The following is a 20753-nucleotide window of genomic DNA, read 5'->3' as shown; positions in this document are numbered from 1 at the left end:
CACAATTTTGTCTCTGGTATCTTTTGACAGCTCTTTGGTCTTGCCCATGGTAGTAGTTGGCGTCTGACTGACTGTGGGGTGGACAGTTGTCTTTAAAGAGCTCAGACAGGTGCTACTAAGTTAGATGAATGAGTGGAGTAGAGGTGGACTTTTTAAAGGCACAGTAACAGGTCTTTGAGAGCCAGAATTCTTGCTGTTTCTTAGGTGTTCAAATACTTATCTTCAGCAGTGCAAGACAAATAAATTCTTTAAAAATCATACAATGTGATTTCCTGAATTTTTTTTTTAATTCTGTCTCTCAGAGTGGGAATGCACCTACAATGTGAATTTCAGAGCCCTCCAGAATTTCTAAGTGGGAGAACTTGCAAAATCGCAGGGGGTTCAAATACTTCTGTTCCTCACGGTATGTATCTGTTGTCTGTAGCCACTGGGTTGAAAGTAGACTTGTTTCTAAGATGTGTAAGATATTCTCCCTTTCTTACATCATTTTGAATAGGGCTGGGTTGTGGATTTTGAGCGTAATATTTTTTAATGCTAAGATTCCTCAGTAATTTTTGAATACCAACATAGGTTTCAAACTTATTGAGGCTTTTGGTTGGAGCAAATTTTAATCCTTTATCTAGGACCTGTATCTCTTCCTCTGTGAGTGCTACCCCACTAAGGCGGAAAATACCTTCACCTGTTATTCCCTTCTTCTTTTTCCTCCCCTACATCCTCTGTAATCAGCAGGATACACATTTCCAAAAAGAGCTACTTTAGGCATGAGATATCATCTGGAAAGGAAATCACTGGAAGTTCTCTTTGTCGCTGTCGTGCAGCCAATTGTTTATTTAAACAAAACTCAGGCAGGGCAACGCCTTCCAGCACCTTCACATGCAGCACAGACCACAGCTATTACAAGGTAACCTGAACTTCTATTTATATGGTCACAGCCTGATGAAAAATCTATATATTATTATTTATTTCAGGTACCTATATAGCGCCATCAATTTACACAGCACTTTACATATATATTGTACATTCACATCAGTCCCTAACCCTCAAGGGGCGTACAATCTAAGGCCCCTAACTTATATTCATACATACACATACTAGGGACAATTTAGATAGGAGCCAATTCACCTACCAGCATGTCTTTGGAATGTGTATATATATATATATATACACAGCGTTTTGTAATTTTAAATATATATATATACACACACACTATATTGGTTTGTGGTGCTCAGATGCAGTGCGTTTCCTCTTTAATTTCTCCACACTCAATGGGGAATAAACACCACCAAAAGAAAGCTCTATCTTTCTCTAAAAACAGATATGAAATTAATGTGTGAACAGTGTTATATGACTGACTAATTGTCATTCAAAATGTGACAGTTTATCATTCCGGTCACCAGGTGGATAAAGCCTCCGGCCTCCAACTCCGGTAGGGTGGCCACCTCATCCCTTTAAAGCTGAACACATATTATTTACACAGGTTCTGGGACTGATTAAGGTGGTAATTAAACTCACTCAGTGCCTTATCTGTATTAAATTAGACTCAGAATCTGTGTCATTAATATGTGTTCGGGTTTAAAGTGATGAGGTTCTCCCTTGCAGTGGGACGGCACCAGCACTGCAAGAGTTAACGGTTCCTTTTAGTCTAGAGGACGTATAAAGCATTTCCCGATTCTCCAGCAAACAGCACTCCCCTTGGCTCCAACTGTGGACTGTCTTTCGGTTTCCTAACATCCAGCTAGGGTTGGGGTCTCTGCATTGGTCTTGATGACTACAGAGGGACTCAGACCACCAGGGCTGGGGGAGCAGAGGCTGCAGAGACCAGTATAGCAGTGCAGAGGAATCTGGGGGGGAGCGGACGATCAAAACTGTTCCCCCTCCCCCCATCCCCCTAGACATAAACTAGCTGGTAGCAGGTGCAGGGAGGATTTTTACTTTTCCTGGAGTTCTGCTTTAACTTTTTATGTATGGATTGCTGGTCATAGAGGGAAGGGCCGTGAGAATCCCTCCTAGGAGGACACAGGCCAGAGAACCTCCATTGTCCGGCTCTGTAATGTATCCTCAGGTACAATGACATTATACACAGAAGAGTGACACTGACCTGATCCCAGGAGGAGAAGAAAGCAGATCACATGTGCAATTTTCAGTCCGCTCCTCATTGCTCCATCCATATCAGATCCACTCCAAGAGAACTGTGAAAGACGTCCGAGTTGTGGGAAATGACCAAGATGTTCTGAACCTTGTTCCACTTTCACTTTTTAGGAATCGAAAATTCCAATTACAGGATTCCAGATTAATTTCCGTCTCCAACCCACACCACAAATAAGAGCACAGAGACAACCAAAATCTAAAATCCAAAAACGATATGTCACATCCCTAAATCTATTGTAGTATCAAAAAGAATAATCAGATGGGACCTTTGAGGCACAACATATTTTATAAAACACATTTTTATATCATCCATTTATAAAGAGAGAAGGTATTTAACATTAATTACATTAATGGATGAAGTATGTTGGTTAAATACCTTCTCTATGGATGAAATAAAAATGTGTTTTATAAAATATGTTGTGCCTCAAAAGTCCCGTCTGATTATTCTTTTTGATACTATAAGAGCACAGAGACATGAGAAGTCCAGCCTACTCCAAAATGTTTTCATACTGTACAAGTAATGCGAAAATTAAAAAACAAAAAAACAACAAGTTGAAAGATAAGTTACACAACAAGGTAATTTGTTACTTTGTTTGTTTTCTACAGCTTTTAAGTGTTACTTCCCCTTCTACACTCACTGGCCACTTTATTAGGTCCACCTTGCTGATGCCACGAAAATCTCCCCCACACCATGACACCACCACCAGCCTGAACCGTTGATACAAGGCAGGATGGATCCCCCACACCATGACACCACCACCACCAGCCTGAACCGCTGATACAAGGAAGGAAGGATCCCCCACACCATGACACCACCACCACCAGCCTGAACCGTTGATACAAGGCAGGATGGATCCCCTACACCATGACACTGCCATCACCACCACCAGCCTGAACCGTTGATAAAAGGCAGCATGGATCCCCCACACCATGACACCACCACCACCAGCCTGAACTGTTGATGCAAGGCAGGATGGATCCCCCACACCATGACACCACCAGCCTGAACCGTTGATGCAAAGCAGGATGGATCCCCCATACCATGACACCACCACCACCAGCCTGAACCATTGATACAAGGCAGGATGGATCCCCCAGACCATGACACCACCACCACCAGCCTGAACTATTGATACAAGGCAGGATGGATCCCCCACACCATGACACCACCACCACCAGCCTGAACTACTGATACAAGGCAGGATGGATCCCCCACACCATGACACCACCACCACCAGCCTGAACCATTGATACAAGGCAGGATGGATCCCCCACACCATGACACCACCACCACCAGCCTGAACCATTGATAAAAGGCAGGATGGATCCACCACACCATGACAACACCACCACCAGCCTGAACCACTGATACAAGGCAGGATGGATCCCCCACACCATGACACCACCAGCCTGAACCATTGATACAAGGCAGGATGGATCCATGCTTTCATGTTTTTTACACAAAATTATAACCCTACCATCTGAATGTCGCAGCTGAAATCCAGACTCATCAGACCAGGCAACGTTTCTCCAATCTTCTATTTTTGGAACAGGAGGCAGCCATTTAAGGTGTATAGACTGAACAGATTGTAGTTAGGAGGCACCAAGATGTGCATTCATAGTTTGAGGGGGTGCATTGAAGGCACAAGGGAGAGAAATGCAGTAGACCACCCATCAAAGTACACTTAAAACCCCCAACAGTACAATCAGTCTGTATATGCAGTGAAGCATGCTTGTTATACTCACTGTGGAACCTAAGGGGTTATTCCTCTGCATTGTGTTAAAAGGCTGTTTGATTCTGTTTTCTCTGATCCTCCCCTTCATCTACTGTCCCCAATCCATCTGCTGACAGTACAGAGCCCTAGGAGTCACTCTGCACATGCTCAATGTAGTGTGTATGGCTAGAGAGATTTTTTATCTTTGGGAGAGTGCATGTGATCAGCACAGAGCCAATCAGTGCTGTTCAAACAGAGAGTCAGGAGTGATGCAGCCTCATAGGACATTTAGAGGAGAATGAAAACTCCTCCTATAAGCTTTAACCAGTGCTCAGCTGGACACTGATAGAAGTCACAAGACTTATATATCTTGCTGATGAGAAAAGGGATTTAGCAGTTTATAATTACTAAAATAATAATTTTTCCATGTTCTGTATACTGTGGGAGACCAGATATAGTGAATGCTGGGTCCGGGGAGAGCGGACATAGTGAATGTGGGGTCCGGGGAGAGCGGATATAGTGAATGCGGGGTCCGGGGAGACCGGATATAGTGAATGCGGGGTCCGGGGAGAGCGGATATGCAAATGCGGGGTCCGGGGAGAGCGGATATAGCAAATGCGGTGTCCGGGGAGAGCGGATATAGCGAATTTGGGGTCCAGGGAGAGCGGATATAGCGAATGCGGGGTCCGGGGAGAGCGGATATACTGAGTGCGGGATCCGGGGAGAGCGGATATAGCGAGTGCGGGGTCCAGGGAGAGCGGATATAGCGAGTGCGGGGTCCAGGGAGAGCGGATATAGCGAGTGCGGGGTCCAGGGAGAGCGGATATAGCGAGTGCGGGGTCCAGGGAGAGCGGATATAGCGAATGCGGGGTCCATGGAGAGCGGATATAGTGAATGCGGGGTCCGGGGAGAGCGGATATAGTGAATGTGGGGTCCGGGGAGAGCGGATATAGTGAATGCAGGGTCCGGGGAGAGCGGATATAGTGAATGCGGGGTCCAGGGAGAGCGGATATAGTGAATGCAGGGTCCGGGGAGAGCGGATATAGTGAATGCGGGGTCCGGGGAGAGCGGATATAGTGAATGCGGGGTCCGGGGAGAGCGGATATAGTGAATGCGGGGTCCGGGGAGAGCGGATATAGCGCATGCGGGGTCCGGGGAGAGCGGATATGCAAATGCGGGGTCCGGGGAGAGCGGATATAGCAAATGCGGTGTCCGGGGAGAGCGGATATAGCGAATTTGGGGTCCAGGGAGAGCGGATATAGCGAATGCGGGGTCCGGGGAGAGCGGATATACTGAGTGCGGGATCCGGGGAGAGCGGATATAGCGAGTGCGGGGTCCAGGGAGAGCGGATATAGCGAGTGCGGGGTCCAGGGAGAGCGGATATAGCGAATGCGGGGTCCATGGAGAGCGGATATAGTGAATGCGGGGTCCGGGGAGAGCGGATATAGTGACTGCGGGGTCCGGGGAGAGCGGATATAGTGACTGCGCGGACCGGGGAGAGCGGATATAGTGAATGCAGGGTCCGGGGAGAGCGGATATAGTGAATGCAGGGTCCGGGGAGAGCGGATATAGTGAATGCGGGGTCCGGGGAGAGCGGATATAGTGAATGCGGGGTCCGGGGAGAGCGGATATAGTGAATGCGGTGTCCGGGGAGAGCGGATATAGCGAATTTGGGGTCCAGGGAGAGCGGATATAGCGAATGCGGGGTCCGGGGAGAGCGGATATACTGAGTGCGGGATCCGGGGAGAGCGGATATAGCGAGTGCGGGGTCCAGGGAGAGCGGATATAGCGAGTGCGGGGTCCAGGGAGAGCGGATATAGCGAATGCGGGGTCCATGGAGAGCGGATATAGTGAATGCGGGGTCCGGGGAGAGCGGATATAGTGACTGCGGGGTCCGGGGAGAGCGGATATAGTGACTGCGCGGACCGGGGAGAGCGGATATAGTGAATGCGGGGTCCGGGGAGAGCGGATATAGTGAATGCAGGGTCCGGGGAGAGCGGATATAGTGAATGCGGGGTCCGGGGAGAGCGGGTATAGTGAATGCGGGGTCCGGGGAGAGCGGATATAGTGAATGCGGGGTCCAGGGAGAGCGGATATAGTGAATGCAGGGTCCGGGGAGAGCGGATATAGTGAATGCGGGGTCCGGGGAAAGCGGGTATAGTGAATGCGGGGTCCGGGGAGAGCGGATATAGTGAATGCGGGGTCCAGGAAGAGCGGATATAGTGAATGCAGGGTCCGGGGAGAGCGGATATAGTGAATGCGGGGTCCGGGGAGAGCTGATATAGTGAATGCGGGGTCCGGGGAGAGCGGATATAGTGACTGCGGGGTCCAGGGAGAGCGGATATAGTGAATATGTAAGCCGTGTACCGGGGTGGGCTCCCCAGGATACAGTGAAGTCACGAACGAGGAAAGCAACCCCAACACCAGCTTTTGCCACAACAGAATTTTACTTAGAGGTGGCAAATAAACAAAACCACAAATGCTGGAATATACAATAAATTTACATACACAGCCCAAAGGCTGAGACCCTTGTGCTGCACAGCACGGCGCCTTCTGATGGATGTAGGTAGAAAGTGAAGTAATTTACCTACTGGGGGCACAACTAAGCTGCCACACCTTACCTGTTATTACCCTACAGAGCAGGAATCAGTGTATGGGGGTACGGATGGGCTAGCCTGCGGTGCAGCACAACAGCTTACAATCTTACACAAATCTACAGTATTCCCCCTCCCATAACTGGTCCTGTAGCACGTGCCGGAGTATTCCTTCTGAGCAAAACGCCAGTCTGGCTTGAGTTTGTAGGATTTTATCAGTTCTCCAATGTGAAATGTCACTTTAAGTTGTGGAGTCCTTCCAGTGATCAGCAATAACACTTGTGGCCTGACACAAACAGAGACCCTAACTAATTATAGGCCTGTCTCAGTCTTATAGGTGCCAACACTGAAAGGAGGTGTGTGCACAATTCTTACCGACCCGGGTCTATATTGAAGCCGCTGATGACTCTGAACAGAACAAAAGTCTCTCCACTAATCGTGTGATGTTATCAGCAATGTATGTTGCTTTGCTCCTCTGTCCTCAGCAGCTTCCTGGCAGCAAATCTTCCCCTCTTTGGACAGGATTAGCGTCTTGAACACCATCAGCTTCACTCAATGGGATTTCTGATTACGGAGGGCAATCTTCACAGCTGGTTGGCAACGGATTCTCCGATCACACAGCCCCCCTTCTCTCTCTCAAGCCTGGCTGCTCTCTCTTCTTTTTCCTGTTCATTTTCCAAGTGTCAAACCCCACCCCTTCATGAATAAAGAAATCTCTATGCAGTCTGAGGCTGTGTTAGAACAAAACAGCGACATCTTGTGGCTAAACTGCAGAATGTCAGTCAGAACGTTTTTAATTTACTTCAATCAGTGTTCAAACAATAAAAGCTGTTTCCCCATCTCACAAATGTGGGGTCCGGGGAGAGCGGATATATGGATATGTCACCCGGGGGCCAAATATACATTAATTAAAGTTCTCTGGTTCATGAGGGAGCCAATCAGAGGAGATGGGGCCAGCGGGAGGGAGAAGAGAAGAGCTGGCTTTCAGCTGCTGCAGAGAGAGCCATACAGGGGATCAGTTCCAGTAACTGCCGCCCTCCCCTTGCAGATCACCCTCCCTACCCACAACTGATTCAGTCAGCTGCCTGCCTGGACCCCCCTGCTGGTCTGGGCCCCGTACAGAAGGACTGGTGGTACCCACTTATCCATGGCCCTGACTATGAGTACTATGACCCTGGGCAGAGGAGAGACTGTAGGTAGATAACTGCTGAAGTGCTGCACATGCTTTCATTTGTGACTACTGCGGACCGTCTGCTAAATGTGACTGACTGTGTAATGTCAAGTGATTCCGGAATGTATGTCCTGTAATGTGACTGTAATGCGGCTTCCTGAATGCCATTAATAAAGAAAGTGCAGCAAACCTATTTCTTGTGTGGACATTCCTTCCTTTGGATATAAAGGTCTAAGTGCCCCATCATTGGTGTCAGTGGGAGGAATAGTGCCCCATCATTGGTATCAGTGGGAGGAATAGTGCCCCATCATTGGTGTCAGTGGGAGGAATAGTGCCCCATCATTGGTGTCAGTGGGAGGAATAGTGCCCCATCTTTGGTGTCAGTGGGAGGAATAGTGCCCCATCATTGGTGTCAGTGGGAGGAATAGTGCCCCATCATTGGTGTCAGTGGGAGGAATAGTGCCCCATCATTGGTGTCAGTGGGAGGAATATTGCCCCATCATTGGTGTCAGTGGGAGGAACAGTGCCCCATCATTGGTGTAATTGGGAGATATTGTGCCCCATCGTTCGTGTCATTGGAATAAATTGTGCCCCTTCATTGGTGTCTATGGGGAAAATTATGCCCCAATTATTGGTATCACTGGGTGAAATAGTGCCTCAAGGGTCAGATAAAGGCAATCAAAGAGCCGCATCTGGCCCCGGAGCCGCAGTTTGGAGACCACTGGTTTAGATGAGTACCACAGACTCTATGCCTGCACCACTCTTTGTTAATACCCCCCCCCCCCCCCACTGTGTCGGACAGATTGTTATTTTTGTTTTTTTTACAGCAGCAGCTATTATAGCTACAAATACCAGCGAGTTATAATGAGGACCAACAATGGGGCAGAAGGACAGAGCGCACTACACAGGCCCGGTGTTCTTAAATGAAGTGTATTTGGCCGTGTGTAGCAATCCGAGTGTCAGCTAATGGGTAGTAACGCCAAACCACAAAATAACAAAATGTTTTCACAATCCAACTTCAGAGTCTATGATGTGTCCAGGACTCCAGCACGGGATTTGTTGTACATCGAAGATCCGATCAGATTTGTTCCATAAATATTACAGATTCATTTAATAAAAAGCTTGTTCCATCTTCTCTATAAATTGGATTTCTCTCCTGAAAATGAACACACGTGTTATTTGTTAAAGTCTCTTGTAACAGAACAGGGTACAAATAGATCTGGTAATCTGGATGGAGGCGTTTGTGTTTTTAATACTGCGCCATTTCTTGTCTGTATTGGCCTAAAGGTGCCTGCCATCCTCTGCTTGTCAGTAGTACAATAGTGTTCACCTAACGAGGGCGTTCAAGTCAAACCGCGACTTTCGAGTTTATATAATAAAAGAACAAATTTAATGGAGTGGAAACTGCATTTATTTTTTATGAATACTCCCCTGCTACATTTATCCATTTATCCCAGCGTGTAACTAATGCCTTGACAGCTTCGGCATGGAAAGATTTGTCAGCCTGACCCATCCTAGGATATCCGGCTTCACTTCCTCATCATTATGGTCACCGTTCACACAGAAAGATTCGTCTCTTGTGCAATTTCAAGATCGATGATCCAGGACCAGGCGTTCCACGTGCTGAATGTTCACAGGAATGACTGCTGTGGGCTGGGAACCACCAAGCCCGGGATCATCACTGATGGACGGATGGCCAACTTTGAAACATTTACACCATTCAAATGTCTTCCTGCGGCTGAGGGTCTCATCATCGTACTGAGCTTGACGTCTCCGCGGGTTTTACTCCTTCGTTCACAAGAATCACCACACGCTGTTCCATGCACGTGCTAACACTGTTGTCCGCCATCTTGATTAACGCTCTCTGGCCTGGCCTGCGACATGTTACGCCACCTATCAGTAACAGGACACACTTGCCACTTACTGCTACATGTAGTACCTCCGCGCTAGAATACCTGGAAAATGAAAAGTCCTGGTTTGACTTGAATGCCCCTCGTAATAAGTGAGCAATTTTTTTTTGTTAACCACTTCAATACCGGGCACTTTTACCCCCTTCCTGCCCCGGCCAATTTTCAGCTATCAGCACTCTCACGCTTTGAATGACAATTGTGCGGTCATGCAACACTGTACCTATAAGAAATGGATTTGTTTAAAGCGGTTTTCTTCATTTCTATTAAACATTTTGCAAACAAATAAGCTTTATGTATTTAGGCCAAACTATATCCTGCTGCATTTTCTGGTGAACATAACCCAAGTCAGTGTTTATTTTTTAGCCTGCAGGAAAGTTATAGAATCTACAAACTATGGGATATGTATCTGAAAATCGATGAATCCTGATGTCCTGACAGCCGATCTCATTTCTTGAGGTCAAAAAATGTCAGGACAGAACAACTACCCCCCAAATGTCAGGACAACACAAATACCCCCCCCCCCCAATGTCAGGACAGTACAAATACCCCCCCAAATGTCAGGACAGTACAAATACCCCCCCCCCAAATGTCAGGACAGTACAAATACCCCCCCAAATGTCAGGACAGTACAAATACCCCCCCAAATGTCAGGACAGTACAAATACCCCCCCCCAGATGTCAGGACAGTACAAATCCCCCCAAATGTCAGGACAGTACAAATCCCCCCAAATGTCAGGACAGTACAAATCCCCCCCCCCCAAATGTCAGGACAGTACAAATACCCCCCAAATGTCAGAACAATACAAACACCCCCACCCCCCCAAATGTCAGGACAGTACAAATACCCCCCCAAATGTCAGGACAGTACAAATCCCCCCCCCCCCAAATGTCAGGACAGTACAAATCCACCCCCCCCCCGCTAAATGTCAGGACAGTACAAATACCCCCCCAAATGTTAAAACAGTACAAACACTCCCCTAAATATCAGGATGATACAAATACCACCAAATGTCAGGACAGTATGAATACCCCCACATGGAAGAAAAATATATTTGAAATATATTTTAAAACTATTCTTCCCAAAAATATTGACATATATTTGAAATGCTACAATTTCAGCCATATTCAATATATTTCAATAAATATATACCGTATTTTTTGCTCCATAAGACGCACTTTTTTCCCCCAAAAAAAGGGGGGGAAATGTCAGTGTGTCTTATGGAGCGAATATGGAGCGGCCGGTCCGGTATTTCCACCGCCACCATGTCAGAATACTGGGCCAGCCGCTCAGCTCTGCAGCGGGACCTTACCTGTTCCTCTATCCAGCGGCGCGCTGTCTTCCCGGCTTCTGTAGTGTGCGTGACAGCCGGGCCCCAAGTGCGCATGCGCAAGAAGCGGTGCTCTTTGTGAATGGTAAGGCGGTACCTGGGACACATGACAGGTCCCAGAAGCCGCCGGACCAATCACAAAGCGCAGCGCTTCTCGTTCATGCGCCCTGGGCATCCGGCTGTCCGCCGAGCGCCGACACTACAGAAGCCGGGTAGACAGCGCGCGGCTGGATAGAGGAACAGGTAAGATCAAAGAACAACTCCGCGGATGTAAGAGCGGGTACCTGTCAAATTCAGGTACCCACTCCCCCCCCTCCCCAAAGGTCAGCAGTCATCTCCTGTACTGTCCGCAGTCTCTGGTCATCTCCTGTACTATGTCCGCAGTCTCTGGTCATCCCCTGTACTGTGTCCGCAGTCTCTGGTCATCCCCTGTACTGTGTCCGCAGTCTCCGGTCATCTCCTGTACTGTGTCCGCAGTCTCCGGTCATCTCCTGTACTGTGTCCGCAGTCTCCGGTCATCTCCTGTACTGTGTCCGCAGTCTCCGGTCATCTCCTGTACTGTGTCCGCAGTCTCCTGTCATCCCCTGTACTGTGTCCGCAGTCTCTGGTCATCCCCTGTACTGTGTCCGCAGTCTCTGGTCATTTCCTGTACTGTGTCCGCAGTCTCTGGTCATCTCCTGTACTGTCTGCAGTCTCTGGTCATCTCCTGTACTGTCCGCAGTCTCTGGTCATCTCCTGTACTATGTCCGCAGTCTCTGGTCATCTCCTGTACTGTGTCCGCAGTCTCTGGTCATCCCTGTACTGTCCGCAGTCTCTGGTCATCTCCTGTACTGTGTCCGCAGTCTCTGGTCATCTCCTGTACTATGTCCGCAGTCTCTGTTCATCTCCTCTACTATGTCCGCAGTCTCTGATCATCTCCTGTACTGTGTCCGCAGTCTCTGGTCATCTTCTGCACTATGTCCGCAGTCTCTGATCATCTCCTGTACTATGTCCGCAGTCTCTGATCATCTCCTGTACTGTGTCCGCAGTCTCTGATCATCTCCTGTACTGTGTCCGCAGTCTCTAGTCATCTCCTGTACTATGTCCGCAGTCTTTGGTCATCTCCTGTACTATGTCTGCAGTCCATTAATTCAGAATTTTTTTTCCTGTTTTCTGCCTCTAAAACCTAGGTGCGTCTTATGGAGCGAAAAATACGGTACATAGTGTATGTTGAAATGCATTTTTATTACAAAATATATGAAAAAATATTTTTAAAAATACATTTCAAATATACTTTGTCTTTAAAAATGCAAATCTACATTTTTGGAATGCATTTACAAATATATGTAAAAATTATATGTTAATATATATTGTAACCCTCTCCCCTCCCTCCATTACTTTCCTCTCCCACCTCTTTTTTTTCCTTCCCAAACTTCTTCTTTACTCCCTATTACAGCAACCCTGACATTTACAAAGAAAACCAAACGCCTTTTGACCCATTAATGCCACCTCCTGGCAGCCCTCTAAGTGGGCTTTATTTCCTGGGAGGCGGCGCGGCTTCTGAATCAAGACTCTAAAACTTCAGTATATTTCAATACTCATGAAATAATACCAGCACAGCCAGGACAAGGACATATTTACCCCCCTTAGTTCATTTGTGGCGTTTAAGCCCAAACCTTCATATATTAGAGGATATAAAACTTGTACACCCCAAAACTTGTACATCTCCCTACTATTGCTCTCATCACCTCCGCAAAATGCCTCTTCCACTCCTCCTTCTCATTTTCCTCTCCTCCGTTCCCAAAATCCATTCACTATATCCCTCTGCCCCTCCCAAACAATTGTATATTGTGTCCTCACTGCTTCCTTCACCCCTCTACGGCACCCACCATCTCCTCCTAATACTCCACTCTCCCACTGACCCGAACACCTCCACTAGTAGTTTCTCACGCTCCTGCACATCCCGCTCCCATGCCACCTTTCTCACCCTTCTCCTCCTCCTAACCGCGGGGGACATCTCCCCGAATCCTGGCCCTCCACCACCTCCCTCACCCACACAACACCCTCCTGCCTCCACATCCCGCCGCAACCCCCGCAACTTAGTATCTGTCCCCCTGCTCCCTAAAATCTCCCCCCCGTTTTCATGTGCACTCCTGAACGCCCGATCGGTGTGCAACAAGCTTACCGCCATCCACAACCTCTTTGTTTCCCTCTCCCTTAACCTCCTGGCGATTACGGAAACCTGGATCCAGCCCACTGACTCTACCTCCCCTGCTGCACTCTCCTACGGCGGACCCACTCACCCAGGCCCAACGGTCGTAAAGGTGGTGGAGTTGGTCTGCTCCTGTCACCGCAGAGCACCTTCCGAGTCCTCCCAAACCCCCCCTCCCTATCCTTCTCCTCCTTCGAGGCCCACTGCGTCCGACTATTCTCCCCAACCCCCCTGAAGATTGCTGTGATATACCGGCCTCCTGGATCTATATCCCACTTCCTGGATGACTTCTCCTCCTGGCTACCCTTCTTCCTCTCCTCTGAGCTACCCACCATCATCCTTGGGGATTTCAACATCCCTGTCAACCTCGACAACCCGGACACATCCCATCTCCTCCACTTAACCTCCTCTTTTGCACTTGCACAGTGCATACAATCCACCACCCACTCCGACGGTAATATTCTTGATCTTGTCTTCTCCAACCGCTGCGCTCCCCACAACCTCACTAACACCCCCTTCCCTCTCTCTGACCACAACCTGATTACCTTCTCTATCTCCTCATCTTCCAACGCCTACCCCTCCAAATGTCACACTACCACCAGCCGTAACCTCCGCAACCTTAACCCTGCCCCCCTCCACTCTGCAGCTGATCAACTCCATGACAGCATCCTCCCCCTGACCTGCCCCGACTTGGCTATGACTGCCTCCAACAACGCGCTGTCAACAGCCCTTGACTCACTAGCGCCTTTAACCACACGCAACATCAGACCCCGACCGCTCCAGCCCTGGCAGACTGATCACACCAAAACCCTCAAACGACACAGTCGTGCCCTGGAGCGACTATGACGCAAAACCAAATCCCAACAAGCCTTCACCCGCTACAAATCTGCCTTCCACACCTACACCTCCTCCCTCCATGCTGCCAAACAAGCCTACTTCCTGACCCTCATCAAGGCCCTCTCCTCCAATCCTCGCCGACTCTTCTCCACCTTCAGCTCTCTACTCTCGCCACCCCCACCTCCACCCAGCACCTCACTCACTGCCCTTGAGATTGCCAATCACTTCAAAAACAAGATTGACACAATTCGCAGGGACATCGCCGCAACTCACACGCCCTCTCAACCCGTCCCCTCTCACACAGCTACCCCCTCATCCCCCCTCCCCCTCGACATAACCCGCAGGGACTTCGTCGCTGCTCAAACTCCCTCCAACCCCGTTCCTCCTCACTCAGCTACCCCCTCATCACCCCTCTCCCACGGCCCCACCACTGCTCTGACCTCCTCTTCCACCCTACCCTACATTCCTCATACTGAAGCTCCCCCAACACTCCGCACCTTTGACCTTACTACCATTGAGGAAGTCTCCAAGATCCTCTCTGATGCCCGCCTCACCACCTGCCCCCTCGACCCTATCCCCTCACAACTCCTACGACCTCCCTCCCCCTCCATCCTACGCTCCCTCACCCACATCTTCAATCTCTCCCTCTCCTCTGGCACTTTCCCCTCCCCTCTGAAACATGCACACATCACCCCCATACTTAAAAAGCCCTCCCTGGACCCCAATGACCTGAACAACCTCAGACCCATCTCCCTGCTCCCATTTACATCTAAACTCCTCGAGCGTCTAGTCTACACCCGCCTATGCTCTCACCTCAACGACAACAACCTCCTCGATCCACTACAGTCCGGCTTCCGTCCCCTACACTCCACCGAAACTGCCTTACTCAAACTCTCCAACGACCTGCTAACCGCCAAAGCTAATGGCCACTATTCAGTGCTCCTACTCCTTGACCTCTCCGCTGCCTTCGACACAGTCGACCACCCCCTCCTCCTCAAAAAACTACACTCCCTCGGCCTCAGAGATTCTGCTCTCTCCTGGCTCTCATCCTACCTGTCACAACGCTCTTTCAGCGTTTACTATAATGCTACCACCTCCCCCTCACTCCCCCTCTCTGTTGGGGTCCCTCAAGGCTCTGTCCTCGGGCCCCTTCTCTTCTCCATCTACACCTCCTCCCTTGGCCAACTCATACACTCTCACGGCTTCAACTATCACCTCTATGCCGACGACACACAAATCTATCTCTCAACCCCCCACCTCACCCCCTCGGTCTCCGCCCGAATCACACACCTGCTGAGCGACATATCAGACTGGATGTCGCTCCACTTCGTTAAACTGAACCTCTCCAAAACAGAGTTTCTTGTCTTCCCCCCAGCCCGGACCACACCCCCCCATTGACTTCTCTATCACATCGAACAACGCTACCATCAAACCCGCCCCGCAGGCCAGAGTACTTGGTGTCATTCTGGACTCCAACCTATCCTTCCAGCCCCAAGTCCAATCTTTAACAAACTCGTGCAGACTCCACCTCCGCAACATCGCCAAAATCCGCACGTTCCTAACTCCAGAAACCACTAAACAGCTCATCCACTCCCTCATCATATCACGACTCGACTACTGCAACTCCCTCCTCACTGGCCTGCCTCACCGCTGGTTATCCCCGCTTCAGTCCATCCTGAATACGGCTGCCAGACTCATTCACCTTTCCAACCGCTCCATCTCCGCCACCCCCCTCTGCCAATCCCTCCACTGGCTTCCGATTGCGCAACGGATCAAATTCAAAATCCTAACGCTGACGTACAAAGCTGTCCACCATACTGCCCCGAACTACATCACTGACCTAATATCCAAGTACCGCCCAGCACGCACACTCCGCTCCTCACAAGACCTCCTTCTCTCTAGTTCCCTGGTCTCCTCCTCCCATTCCCACCTCCAGGACTTCTCCAGGGTGTCAGCCATCCTCTGGAACTCCCTGCCCCAACCCATCAGATTATCACCTACTCTCCTCTCCTTTAGGCGCACCCTGAAAACCCATCTCTTCAGGGAAGCCTACCCCACCCCCTGCTAACTTGCCGACCTCCTCCACTCTTCCTACGACCCCATCCCCCACAGCTATCTCCTCCTGTGCCACCATCCCCTCCCTCCTAGATTGTAAGCTCCAAAGAGCAGAGCCCTCAATCCCCTCATGTTTTGCATTGTATTGGTATTGTTCTGTCACATGTTCTGTCCCCCTTTGTAATGTACAGCGCGGAGCAAACTATTGGCGCTTTAAAAATACTGTATAATAATAATAATAATAATAATGTCAGGAAGCACTGGAACATCTTATCCCTCCTGGGTAAAATAGACATCCGAAACATGCCATATTTATATCCATGTCAAAGCTAATTTCATGCGGACAATAATATGCAGGTAAACAGACTGTAACCTGTAGGTATTCAGAGATATTGATACTTATAGAAAGCTGTACCTGGGATACAGTCACATCCCGAGGCCACTCCTCAGCAGGCCCGAACTGGCCATAGGGCACACCAGGCATTTGCCCCAGAAGGCTGGGGCCGCCTGGACAGGAGAGGCAGCCGGGTGGCACACAGAGGACCATGCATTTCTTTGTTCCTCTATGTTCCGCCCGGCCGCCTCTCCTATCCATCTCCTGCAAGCTGCATGCCCTGGGCTCCTATATGCTCCCCCACTTCCTTCTTTTCTTCCTTCCCTCCTTCTTTCCCTCTTTCATTCCTTCCTTCCCTCCTTCCTTTCTTTTCCTCCTTCCTTTTTCTTTCCCTCCTTCTATAGTTCTTTCTCTCTCTCTCTGTCTCCTGTTTCCCTCCTTCCTTCTTTCCCTCTTTCTTTCCTGCTCTCCCTCTTTCCTGCTTTCCCTCCTTCATTTTTTCCTACAAAAAAATGTAAAAAAATAATAAAATATAATGGCTTAAAAAATTAAATAAAAATAAAAAAAAACCTACTGACACTAGTGGAACTACTAGGGTTGCAAAGGTCGCTGTTGCCACCAGGCTCTGGCGTTCCACCACCAAACTCTGAGGAAAGGGTCCCTGGGCTTTGTGCTGCTCAGTCCAAAATGCTCAGGCCTAATTTATGTCCCATTCCGGGCCTGCTCCTCAGCCACCTACTGTAACTAGTCAGATGGTCTCTGTCAAAATCCCCTTGATACCAAAGAAAAGTGGACTGCACACAGCGACTCTGAAGCAACTTTCAGGGAATGCTGGGTAGTCTTCCTGTAATGTCGGATCCAAATCACATCAATATAGATGAGGATCCGACTTGGTGGAGACTTCCATTAAAGTCTATGGGCACAAGTCAGATAGAAGTCGCCATGAAGTAGTGCAGGAACCTGGTCTAAAGTCAGAGCGACTTCAGTAGTGCTAATTAAGACGGCTCTCATTGACTAACATGGGATTTCATATGTCATGTGACTTGGGGTCTCACAAGTCGGATCCCAAGTCGTGGCAGTGTGAACCCAGCCTAAAGGTTTTACATGAAGAAATAAAAGCTGATCAGTGTAAGCACCTCTATCAGTGGCAAATTGTTTGTCTTAACCTTTCAGTCACTATATCTGCAGGACAGCTTGTTCTGTTGAAAAAAAAGACTTACTGGCTGGATCACCAGGTGAAAAATAGCAGAAAGAATGCCTAAAAAAAAGAAATGCAGCCATGACATCTAAGAATTGGTAAGCTGCAATATAATAAATGTTTGCTTTTGGGTTTAATACCTCTTAAGGCGCGGTTCACACCTAGGCGATTTGCGTTCGATCAGTTTCTGCAGTGCTTTTTGCGGTGCGTTTTGCGTTTCTGCACATGCGTTTTTTGGCCACGTTTTGTGTTTTTTTCTATTTGTTGCTGAGCAGAATAAAATGCAAAACACATCAAAAATGCATCAAAAATGCTTTTCTGCAGCATCTCCATTCAAGTCTATACAACCGAAAACGCAACATTTTGCGTTTAAAAAAGTCCCTGACCCTTTCCAAAAAAAACGCACCGGGTGAAAATGCGAAAATGTGAACCTGTCCCATAGGAAATCATGTTAAATGGACTGCTGCACATTTCTGCAAAACTCTGCGAAAATCTCATAGCTGTGCACCTAGACTTACGCGGCTTGAACAAGCAGAACCTTTGTTGGTTTGATGGTCCTGACATGCTGTACAAAGCCCTCCCACCTAAACACTGCATTTGTTTGCTGTCTTGCTGAATAAAATCGCAGGACAAGCAAACTTGGACTATATCTGGGGGTTTCCTGTCTCATGCTGGATATACACAGTATAGATTTCACATTCATACAGTACATCTAGAAATGTCTCACATTTTATTCAGGTGCAGGTAATCAGATCTCACCTTTGATTACATTCAGAATGTGATATCTATAGAGGGGCCATCGCAGGGCAGCGTGAGCGACTTCCACAGACAGGACGGCTCCGTCATCTGTATCTGCGTCTGGAGTTAGAGAAATTCTGCAACCACATTCGTGGTTTCCATCTTTTGTTTTTTTCATCTCCACTTTCATTTCCACCGGTAACGTTGTATCATACATTGTATAATTGCTCCCACACGATGGACGGACCACAGACACCCATGAGTGGATGAGATGTTTTTTCATGTCATTAGGTCTTTTCAGGTATAAATTTATGTGAATTTCCTTTTTTCTGAATCCGGTTATCTGAAAGGATAGAGTTGTCCTCTCCTCATGAAGAAGCCACGTCTCCCCGATGATGTCTGATATAATAGTGTTATCTGTAAAACAAGGAGAAGGAGTAACCATAACGTCACCAAAGGTCAGGATGACACTATGTACAGGTGGAGGTTTCATTATCCCACTGCAGCTTTTATTGCTTTTTCTGCTCACGCCATCAACTCCACGTTTGTTTCTGGCTGCCTCTGCACAGGTCATTGTACCAAAATAAAAACAGATGAAAGGAATGGAAAGAAGTCGGCCAGTCAGGTTTTAGTGCCCATTAAGGAGATCCATCCTAGTGTAACTCACTCTCTTAGGAACCGCTAATTTAACACATTTTTCTCAAACTAAAATGTTTAACCCCCTCGCCCTCCTGAGGATTTACCCCCCTTCCTGACCGGGCCATTTTTTGCGATACGGTGCTGTGTTATTTTAACAGACAATTGCGCGGTCATGCAACCCTGCACCCAAATGACATTTGTGTCCTTTTTTCCCCCACAAATGGAGCTTTCTTTCGGTGGTATTGGATCGCCTGTGCATTTTTTATTTTTTGCGCTATAAATAAGAAAAGACCAACAATTTTGAAAACAAAAAAACAACATTTGTTACTTTTTGCTAATTATTATTATTATACAGTATTTATATAGGTTTGCTCAGCACTGTACATTATAGTGGGGGACAGAACATGAGGCAATACAGTAACAAAAAAAAACACGAGGGATTCAAGGGCCCTGCTCTTTCGAGCTTACAATCTAGGAGGGAGGGGATAGTGGTACAGGAGGAAGTGGCTGTGGGGGATGGAGTGGTGGGAGGAGTGAAGGAGATCGGCTGTTAGGTGAGGGCGGGGTAGGCTTCCCTGAAGAGATGGGTTTTCAGGGTGCGCCTAAAGGTGAGGAGGGTAGGTGACAGTCTGATGGATTGGGGTAGTGAGTTCCAGAGGATGGGGGAAGTCCTGGAGAAGTCCTGCAATCGGGCGCGGAAGGTGGAGACCAGGGAACTAGAGAGTAGGAGGTCTTTTGAGGAGCGAAGAGTACGGGTTGGGTGGTATTTGGGTATCAGGTCGGTGAGGTAGTTTGGGGCAGCATTGTGGATGGCTTTGTATGTCAATGTTAGTAGTTTGAATTTAATGCGTTTGGCAATCGGGAGCCAGTGGAGGGAATGACAGAGGGGGGTGGAGGACACTGAGTGGAGGCCAGTGCAGGGAATGACAGAAGGGGGTGGCAGAAGCGGAGCGGTTGGTAAGGTGGATGAGTCTGGCCGCTGAGTTCAGGATAGACTGAAGCGGGGATAGTCTGTGATGAGGTCGGCCGGTGAGGAGGGAGTTGCAGTAGTCCAGACGTGAGATAATAAGGGAGTGACCGAGTAGTTTAGTAGTGTCTGGGGTTAGGAATGAACATATTTTGGAGACGTTGCGGAGGTGAAGCCTGCATGAGTTTGCCAACGATTGGACATGGGGTTGGAAGGACAGGTTTGAGTCTACAGTGACACCTAGGGCTTTGGCTTGTGGGGTGGGAGTGATGGTGGCATTGTTGGTCGTGATGGAGAGGGTGGGGGGAGGGGCACGGGCTGGGGTGAAAATCAGAAGCTCGGTTTTGGAAAGGTTCAATTTGAGGAAATGGAGCGACATCCAGTCTGATATGTCGTTCAGTAGGTGGGTGATACGGCGGAGACTGAAGGGCTGAGGCGAGGGGTGGAGAAATTTGCGTGTCATCGGCGTAAAGGTGATAGTTGAAGCCATGGGAGTGTATCAGTTTGCCGAGGGAGGAGGTGTAGATGGAGAAGAGAAGGAGCCAGAGGACAGAGCCTTGGGGGACCCCAACAGAGAGGGGGAGAGAGGGGAAAGTGGTAGCGTTATAGGCAACGCTGAAGGAGCATTGGGATAGATAGGAGGAGAGCCAAGAGAGAGCGGAGTCTCTGAGGCCAAGGGAGTGTAGTTGATTAAGGAGGAGGGGGTGGTCGACTGTGTCGAAGGCCGCGGAGAGGTCGAGGAGTAAGAGGACTGAGTAGTGGCCATTAGCTTTGGCGGTTAGCAGGTCATTAGTGTCAAGGTCCTACCTTTTCCCTGAGGTTATGTTACTCCATGTGCTGGCGTCCATCTTGGATTTCTGCTGTGCATGGTGGGAATCCTTTTATGCCTTCAGGTCTCTGAGGTCCATCCCCCAGAGGGGTGTGGCTG

General features: G+C 48.7%; 1 protein-coding gene across 2 annotated transcripts in view; it reads right to left on the bottom strand.

Annotated features, from left to right (window-relative positions):
• Positions 1–6291: 6291 nt before the first annotated feature.
• The window catches only part of LOC149456052 (uncharacterized), a 153565-nt gene continuing 139103 nt past the window's right edge, over positions 6292–20753 (bottom strand). For both annotated transcript variants that reach the window (XM_089685531.1, XM_089685533.1), the window contains 2 exons: positions 18241–18636; positions 6292–8784 (listed from right to left, as the gene is read on the bottom strand). In XM_089685531.1, coding sequence (XP_089541657.1) covers positions 8765–8784; positions 18241–18636 — 416 coding nt within the window. In that variant the 3' untranslated portion in view covers positions 6292–8764. The remainder of the gene's footprint in view (positions 8785–18240; positions 18637–20753) is intronic.

Source organism: Staurois parvus, unplaced genomic scaffold (assembly GCF_062004578.1).
Source record: "Staurois parvus isolate SC_StPar_1 unplaced genomic scaffold, SC_StPar_1.0 ptg000379l, whole genome shotgun sequence".
NCBI classification, from domain to species: Eukaryota; Metazoa; Chordata; class Amphibia; order Anura; family Ranidae; genus Staurois; species Staurois parvus.
This window is presented reverse-complemented; position numbering and strand designations above follow the sequence as displayed.